The 8598-nt window shown below is 52.1% G+C and overlaps 1 protein-coding gene across 3 annotated transcripts; it reads left to right on the top strand.

The window, feature by feature from the left end:
- The first annotated feature begins 1191 nt into the window (after nucleotides 1-1191).
- On the top strand, nucleotides 1192-6526 carry MEX3B (mex-3 RNA binding family member B). Of its 3 annotated transcripts, none has more exons than XM_080980390.1 (2): nucleotides 1192-1802; nucleotides 2999-6526. In XM_080980390.1, exons 1-2 carry the CDS (start codon nucleotides 1547-1549, stop codon nucleotides 4588-4590), a joined length of 1848 nt encoding a protein of 615 aa, XP_080836516.1. In that variant the 5' UTR covers nucleotides 1192-1546; the 3' UTR covers nucleotides 4591-6526. The 3 variants fall into 3 exon arrangements, with proteins under 3 accessions (XP_080836516.1, XP_080836515.1, XP_080836514.1); XM_080980389.1 differs by lacking the exon at nucleotides 1192-1802 and adding an exon at nucleotides 1816-2214; XM_080980388.1 differs by lacking the exon at nucleotides 1192-1802 and adding an exon at nucleotides 2222-2864.
- Nucleotides 6527-8598: the final 2072 nt, after the last annotated feature.

Raw genomic sequence — 8598 nt, 5'->3', positions numbered from 1 at the left:
CATGCTCAGAGGTTATCGCTTGACACACACCCACAAACCCCGTTGCAGGCATCCAAATTAAAAAGGAGTAAAGGTGTGCGTGTGTGTGTGTGGAGGGGGGCAGGACACAGGGGTTTCCCCGGTTGCAATTAAAACCCCTTTCTGCTGCATTTTAGACTGTTCCTCTTTTTTTTTCCATCGGAAGGTTAGGCACCCTCTTTTTTTTCTTTTTAAAGGGACACTGTCAGCCCAAGCCACACCCCTCCTGCCTTCCCCTCTGCTGCCGGTGCTGCTCGCAGGAAGCGCCGCGCGTGGCTCCTTGGGCCGGCGCAAATGTCCCTCCCTCCCTCCACCCATCACCCGGGACCAGCATTTTATCATCCCTGCGTAAAAACCACCGCACCCCGAATGGATAGAGAGAGATCCCTTGGGGAACGAGGAGAAACGAACCCCCTTTTCCGGATGGGAAACGGGTTTGCGAGCGCTCCGTTTGCAATGCCGCAAGAGCCATTAAGTGTCATGTTGGGTCCGCGTTGACTTGATGAATGCGCGGAAGATTTTCTGTGTAGACATAGACAGATCGACAGGGTTGCTTTTTCTTTCTTTCTTTCTGGATCTACTCTCTCTCTCTCTTCACCCCCCCCTCCTTTATTGTTCTGCATTAGACAACAAAGAAAAGGAGCCTTGCCTTAGAGGGGCGGGGCCAAGCAGCCCAGCCGGCCCGCCCCCCTCCGCCGGGCCCGGCCAATCGGCTCCTCCAGCGGCGCTGTCGGCGGCTCCCCTCGGCTCGCTCGCTTTTCCCGGCCGCTTACGCTGCGGCGCTCTGATTTCTCCTCCCCTCCCCCGCTCCCCTTTCCCCAGCGCTGTCTGGCTGCAGCAGAGGCTCAGACAGAAAAGAGGAGGAGGAGAAAGCGAGCGAGAGAGAGAGAGAGAAAGAAAGGGGGAGAGGAGGAGAGGGAGAGAGAGAGAGAGAAATCGCTGAGTGAGTGGAAGCTGGGAGGGGCTCCTTAAAGAAACGCCTGCCATCGCGGCCAGCAAAGGAACTCAAGGGGGGGAGCCAAAAGCACCGGAGCGCTTCTCTCTATTCTCTGCACGCGCCCCCCCCCGCGCCCCCCCAAGGAGGAGGAGGAAGAAGAAGAAGAAAAAGGGAAAAGCTTGGGGGGAGTCGTGGTGGGGTATTTTTCCTCATTTTCTTGGAAAGCATCTTATAAACCGGATTGCACTGGGGGGGCTTCTTCTCTTTTTTTTTAAAGCGGCGCGCAAGGAAATTACAATCTGAGCATTTTTGCCCGTTTTGTTTTGTTCTGAGCCAGCATCCAGGATCTGCTTGCCGGGCTTCTCCAACCGCTTCCTCGTCTGCCGTTTGCTGGCCATCTGCCTTGGCTGTTTCCTTTGTGTCTGCTTTCCACCTCCCCCCTTCTCCTGGTGTGTGTGTGTGTGTGTGTGTGTTGGTGCTGCTTCCCTTCCCTGCTTCCCTCCCTCCCCACCCCCGCCCCCCACTCCTGATCCGAGAGCGCAGGAGGGAAAGGAAGCGGAGGGCGCGATCCCCCCACATCCACCCGGGACTATGCCCAGCTCCTTGTTTGCCGACATGGAGAGGAATGGGAGCGGAGGAGGCGGCGGTGGAGGAGGAGGAGGCGGGGAGACCCTGGATGACCAAAGAGCCCTTCAGATCGCTTTGGATCAGCTCTCCCTGCTGGGCTTGGACAACGACGAGACGGGCTCCCTTTACGACAACGAGCCGCGCAAGAAGAGCGTGAACATGACCGAATGCGTCCCGGTGCCCAGCTCGGAGCATGTCGCCGAGATCGTGGGCAGGCAAGGTGGGGGCTTGGCTCGATCGTCTTTGTGTGTGTGTGGTGTGTGTGAGAGAGATGTGTGGTGGGAATCGAGGGAAGGTTTTTTGCTGCTTCTCTCTAGCTGCTGTCTCCTCCCTGGGTTTCTGTGGATGCCTTTTGCCTCCGAGATGCCAACACGGCTCGCCCCCTCGAGTCCAAATTGCAGGCTTGTGATGATGGCTAACCTGGCCGCCTCTTCTCGACACCCTTCTCTCCCTCCCTCCCCCGCCGCCACTTCCACTCTAGACAAAGAAAGTGAAGCAGAGCAGAGGTGGAGGACGCCTTTCGCATCCAGATGTTTGCGCCTCATCTCGCAGCACAACCCCTCCCCCTTTTATGCCCTAAAAAAACCCCTTTTGATTTGATTCTGTGTGCGCAAAAATGCAAGCGGATGCTGGTCAGTGCGCGCGCCTTTTATTTGTCAATAGTTAGGAATCGATGGGTGTTTCCTTACAGGCAACGGCAAGGAGGTGAACAATGGGGGGGGGGTTAGGTTCAAAGCATCTGCATTACGAAGCGGGTGTCTTCAAGAGGGCTGCTGCTGCTGGTGGTGGTGGTACCTTTTTGTATTTCTCGGTGTGTCTGTTTATGTCATCCCCGTCGGGCTTGTTTCCACCCTCCCCCCCAGCCCCCTTCCCCAGGTTCCCTTCCCCTCCCCTGGAATGTGCGGAGCACGAGTGTGGATTTATTAATTTTATTGTATATATATATAAAAGGGGGCGTTGCATATTTGGGTTGCCCGCTTGCGATGGATGAAATGTGGCCGCTCACTTGGCGTCTCATGGCGTGGTTGCGTTGGGTGTGGGGAGGTGTTTTGGTATTGTTGTCTCTCTGCCGCCCCACCCCCCTGCAACTTATTACAGTATCTCCGAGATCCTGGGCAAATAACGTTTTGGGCCTTTTTTTTTGTTTGTTTGTTTTGGCCAATGGGAATATTGGTTGGTTCGAGGTGCGGAGATGGGTGTGTTCCTGTGTCAAAAAGCTGGCATGGTTGTGATGACTTGCAAATGGAACTCGACGTGGATGAAATGTTGGACCAAGAGGCAGGTTGGCTTGGTGGCCCCCCCCCCTCGTTCAGTTGCTGCACCCCGAAAAGCTGGAGTAGATGTAACCGTGTTTCCTTCCTCTTTTTCCTCCCTCCCCTTCCCTCCCCCTTCCCCCTCCCCCCCGCCTTATCTTAGGTTGTAAAATCAAAGCGTTGCGGGCCAAAACCAACACCTACATCAAGACCCCGGTCCGCGGGGAGGAGCCGCTCTTCGTTGTCACGGGCAGGAAGGAAGATGTGGCCATGGCCCGGAGGGAGATCATTTCGGCGGCGGAACACTTCTCCATGATCCGCGCCTCCCGGAACAAAAACACCGTGCTCAACGGCACGGTGCCCAGCCCGCCCAACCTGCCGGGCCAAACCACCATCCAAGTGCGGGTCCCTTACCGGGTGGTGGGCCTGGTGGTGGGGCCCAAGGGGGCCACCATCAAGCGCATCCAGCAGCAAACGCACACCTACATCGTGACGCCCAGCCGCGACAAAGAGCCCGTCTTCGAGGTGACCGGCATGCCGGAGAACGTGGACCGCGCGCGGGAGGAGATCGAGGCGCACATCGCCATGCGCACGGGCGGCATCATCGAGCTCACCGACGACAACGACTTCCACGCCAACGGCACCGACGTGGGCTTCGAGCTGGCCGCCGGCGGCGCCGGGAGCCTCTGGAGCAAGCCCACGCCGCCCCCTCCGCCGCCGCCCCCTCCTCCGCCACCGCCCCCTCCGCCACCCTCCTCTTCCAGCATCACCCCGACGCCGGGCCGCAAGCCCTTCTGCAGCTACCGCAACGACAGCTCCAGCTCGCTGGGCAGCGCTTCCACCGACTCGTACTTCGGCAATGGCGTCGGAGGAAGCGGCGGCAGCAGCAGCGCCCGCTTGGCCGACTACAGCCCGCCCAGCCCGTCGCTCAGCTTCCCGCACCACAACGGCAACAACAACAACAACGGCTACGGCGTCTATGGCGGCGGCGAGGTGCTCTCGTCGCCCGACTGCTGCGCCTCCGAGCTGCCGCCCTTCGATTCCCCGCCCGGCTTCGACTTGGCGCCGGCGCCTCCGCCCGGCGCGCCGCTACTCTGGTCGCAGTTCGAGCGCGGGCCCTCGTCGCCCGGAGCCGTCGCGTTTCCCGCCGGTGGCGGCGGCGGCGGCGCGCCTCCGTCTAACGCCAACCTGGCCTTGCTGGTGAGCAGCGGAGGGCAGAGGCGGGGCGCCGGGCCGCCTCCGCCCCCGCCTCCTCCTCCCCCCACGCGCCTTTCCCCGCCTCTGCACGTCGGGGCGGGAGGCGTGGCGCTGGAGCAGCACCCGCTGGCGCGGCGGGTGCGCAGCGACCCGGGCGGCCGCCTCATCGCCGCCGCCGTGGCCGCCGCTGCTGCTGCCGCCGCGGCCGCTGCAGCCGCTTCCTCGCCGTCCGCCCCGTCGTCGTCGTCGCCCTGCTCCTACCCTCTGTACGCCAACGGGCTGGGCTGCCACTTGCCGGGCCTGCCGTCGGATTCGTCGGCGTCGTCGTCCTCCTCCTCCAGCTCCTCTTCCAGCTCGTCGTGCTCGTCGTCGGGGCTGCGGAGGAAAGGCAGCCGCGACTGCTCCGTGTGCTTCGAGAGCGAGGTGATCGCGGCGCTGGTGCCCTGCGGCCACAACCTCTTCTGCATGGAGTGTGCCAACCGCATCTGCGAGAAGACGGAGCCCCAGTGCCCCGTGTGCCACAGCGCCGTCACTCAGGCCATCCGGATCTTTTCCTAAGGGTCCCCAAACCGCGACCCCTCCCTCCCTCCCTCCTTCCCTCCCTCCCTCTCATGGGTGCCAACTTGAATTAAAAAATGGGTGTAGACGTGTGCCAGGCCAGCTGCACCCTGCATAATGGATCGCAAGGCATGGGGTGCCAACTTGAATGAAATATTGGGGGCCCCGGCAAGCCCCGCCCCACGTCATCGATCACATGATGCGGTGCATGCACCCCATTTGAAGGGCAATGCCCACCAATTTTAGGGGGCCCGCCCCCATCAATTATTTTATGGGGGGCAAAGACCCCTCAGAGTTGGCTCCTGTGATGCACCTCATAAACTTTTGGGGGCCCCAGCTCCCTCAAATACTTTATTGGGGGGCAAAGGGACCTCGACCTCTCAGAGTTGGCTCCTATGCTCCCTCTTTCTCTCTCTCCCCCCCCCACACAGACAAGCAACCTCCTCTTCTTCAAAAGGTCTTCTACTTGCCTATATACATGCATATAAATATATATAATATCTGTGTCGAGCTTTTAAAGCTGCAGTATCCGCACATCCCAAAAATAATATAAATAATAACAGACGGGGGGACGGGGTGGGGTGGGGGAACCTGACGTTTTGCAGGATGGTGACCATCTTGCTTTTTGAAAAAATAACTTCTGTTTTTGTTTCCTTGCATTCTTGAGTGTGCCGTAGCTTAGGAATGGGTTTAAGGGGGATGTTTGTGACACCTGGTGCATGCTATAAATATTAAGGAACGACATTCTAGTAATAGACTAGTTTTTACACTTTCTCTTAAGGCCAAGCTTCCAAATCAAATGATCTCTCTCTCTCTCTCTCTCTCTCTCTCTCTCTGACTCTCTTTTCTCTCTTCTCTTTTTCTCCCTCCCCCCCCAAATTAAAATAGGAAATGCATATGGATTATGATGGCGTGTGAACAGTTAGTATAATGTGCTGGTAGTTGGTAGATTGCTTATTGAGAAATAACTATGGATGGATAACTTTTCTTGAATGTTCTCGAAAGGGCAAGATTTTTTCCTGTGAATTTTTAATAATAATAATAATGATAATAATAATAATGAACTTATGATACTGCAGCTTTATCAAAGAAAAAAAGAAGAAAAAAAGGAAACTGTAACATATCTCTTATATATATTAAAACGTTTAAAGGTTTTAAAGATAAATTGCATTAATACAGATTGAAGTATTTTATTCTTTTTTGACTTGAAAAATTATATTTCATATTGCAAAGATGTTTACAAGTATTTTAATTTAAGTTCAGTGAACTTTTTTGTAGCTGGGTTAAATCTTTTTTATTTTTTGGTATGGCCTTATGGCGAAGAACACTGTATTATTTTACTATCACACAATTGTGAATGGAATTGCAAAACCATAAAATGTGTAATACTTTGAACAGTATTCTGTTGGGATGGAGATTTTTTATAGGTTCAGAAAAAAAGAAATCTTTTAAATCTGCTTCACCCAGCATATTTTCTATTCAGTGATATAAAGCATATTTTATTCTATATTATTACAAAAAATGGAAGCGTTTAAGCATAAGTCAAAAGGAACTGTTGATGCTTTCTAACATTTGTATAAATAGAATTCAGTGGAAATTACAAAAAAATTCTGTTGCACCACTATAGTTTAGTATTTCTATTTTAATACATTTGTTTACCACTTGTTTATGTATATGTAGGTGATGTTACTTGATCTTAAATGTACTTTACTGAGCAAAGTTTAAAAACAAAGTATATTTTATTTTATGATAAAGGGCCTTTAACCTCATGGTCAGATACTAATATTATATTTGCTGAGACAAGATTTGAAATTGTATCAAGAGTTTTATTTTTCTGACATTTAAAGTTCTACATAATAAAGGTAAAACTTAAGTAATGGTGCTACTTCATGTTTTTTTAAGTATTTCTATATAAATAAAATATTACAGAAAAGCATCTGGTGTTGTGGTTAGATTTTGGTGGTTGTTTTATTGCGTTCTTTTATGGTGGGGAGAAGGCAATGTCTCTTTGATCTGAGGTTACTGCTTCGGAAAGTCTTTATCAGGGATGTTCCGCACATTGCCTGGGGGAAAACTGAGTTTGCCACCAAGTCTAAGTTTGGCAAGGAGCCTCGGTGAATCCTCACCCTCAGAAAAGTCCCCTTTGGTTTTCTTTTTTAAAAATTAAGTGTTTCAGAAGAAGCTTTGAGTGTGATCCTTAGAATGCAACAAACTTGCATTTGCAACCTTGCAAAATAAGTGTATCCTAACCTTGCAAATAAGTGTATCCTGTTGTGTGAAGTGGCCCCAATTGCTTCCCATATTAACTTCCATTCTTTCTGTGTGTGCAGACTGCAGGCCTGACGCTGCTTGCGACATCATTTGACCCATCAGGCTGAAAACCGAGGGGTTGCCAAGCCCGTGGCAGAGCACAATGTATGACTGGTGGGCTGAGTTTTTGCCTGGAGGGTCACAACAGGGGATGGTAGGTCACATTCATTTTAAGAGTAGCTTTCGGGACCTAATGAAATGAGTTTTTGGCTTTGGGGAGAATGTCCCAGAGTAGCTAGGATTCCTGTTCCCCCTTTCCTATGTTTTGAAAAAGATTTTTTTTTTGAAGTTTGCATCTTGAGTTTGCTGCAGTTAAGGCTGCTTTGATCTCAAAGACCTGTTGTGTGTACTATATGAAAGGTAAAGGTAAAGGGACCCCTGACCATTAGGTCCAGTCGTGGCCGACTCTGGGGTTGTGGTGCTCATCTTGCTTTATTGGCCGAGGGAGCCGGCGTACAGCTTCCGGGTCATGTGGCCAGCATGACTAAGCCGCTTCTGGCGAACCGGAGCAGCGCACGGAAACGCTGTTTACCTTCCCACCAGAGCAGTACCTATTTATCTACTTGCACTTTGACGTGCTTTCGAACTGCTAGGTGGGCAGGAGCAGGGACAGCGCAACAGGAGCTCACCCCGTCACGGGGATTTGAACCTCCGACCTTCTGATTGGCAAGTCCTAGGCTCTGTGGCTTAACCCACAGCGCCACTTGCGTCCCATATGAAATGTACCTGTATCATAAAAAAGCTCCTCAATGTGTACTTTTTTGTTGCAATCCATGTATCACACTTGCATATGCTGGTGTGTTACTCATGGTCAGCACAGCTGGATCAGAAAATCACAAGTGCAACCTGATCTTTTAAGGTCAGCTTTGTTATCCCTGATCCGGCCAATTGCCTATTTAGCAGTAGAAGAGGGAGCTGGCAGAAGTTCCATATCTCCTTCGAACAGGCGGTCAGCATTGACAGCCCCAGTGATGCCAGCCTTTGGAGCAGTAATAGGCAAACTCCAGCCCTCCAGATGTTTGGGACTACAACTCCCATCATCCCTAGCTAACAGGACCAGTGGTCAGGGATGATGGGAATTGTAGTCCCAAACATCTGGAGGGCTGGAGTTTGCCTATGCCTGCTTTGGAGCTATAAGTGAAGTACTGTATGTTTGGCAGCCTTCCTGACTGGGTGCTCTTCACATCTCTGGACTTACAACTCCCTGACTAAGCTGACATCAGCCAAAGCTGATGGGAGCTGCAGTCCAGCATCACCTGAAGGCCACCAGGTTGGGCCACGTAGCTGGAGAAAAACCTTTATCTGAAACAAAGATGGGCGAGACTTTGTGACTGCAGAAGTTGTTGAGCTACATCTTCTGTGGTCTGACCATGTCAGCTGGAGCTGATGGGACTTGGGGAGTCTGACAATGCTTTGAGGGCCAAAACCTCCCCATTCATAGATTTACAACTGTATTTATCTGCAAGCTATCAGAGTAGATCAGGTCTGTCTGTGAGCAGGATTTGAACTATGAGTGGCAGAAGGAATCGGGAGATTACAGGAGTGTTATGTTATAAGAGTGAGATGATAGGGTGCAGCAAGGAGGGGATAAATTAAAAAACACCATGGGAAAGGGGTGGGAAGTCTGCAAAACAAAAGAAAAAATTATTATGTATTGGAGTGTACATGTGAAATTTTTGACAATTTAATAAAATGTAA

Source organism: Podarcis pityusensis, assembly GCF_964106645.2.
Source record: "Podarcis pityusensis genome assembly, chromosome: 14".
Classification (NCBI taxonomy): domain Eukaryota; kingdom Metazoa; phylum Chordata; class Lepidosauria; order Squamata; family Lacertidae; genus Podarcis; species Podarcis pityusensis.
The sequence above is the reverse complement of the archived record's forward strand: the minus strand, read 5'-3'. Positions and strand labels throughout refer to the sequence as shown.

What these genes read in the sequence shown, in the direction of transcription:
- MEX3B (XM_080980388.1), top strand. Translation starts at nt 2,570, where the DNA reads ATGAAATGTGGCCGCTCACTTGGCGTCTCATGGCGTGGTTGCGTTGGG. An exon ending in AATGTTGGACCAAGAGGCAG is followed by an intron (nt 2,865 to 2,998) that starts GTTGGCTTGGTG and finishes GCCTTATCTTAG; the next exon opens with GTTGTAAAATCAAAGCGTTG.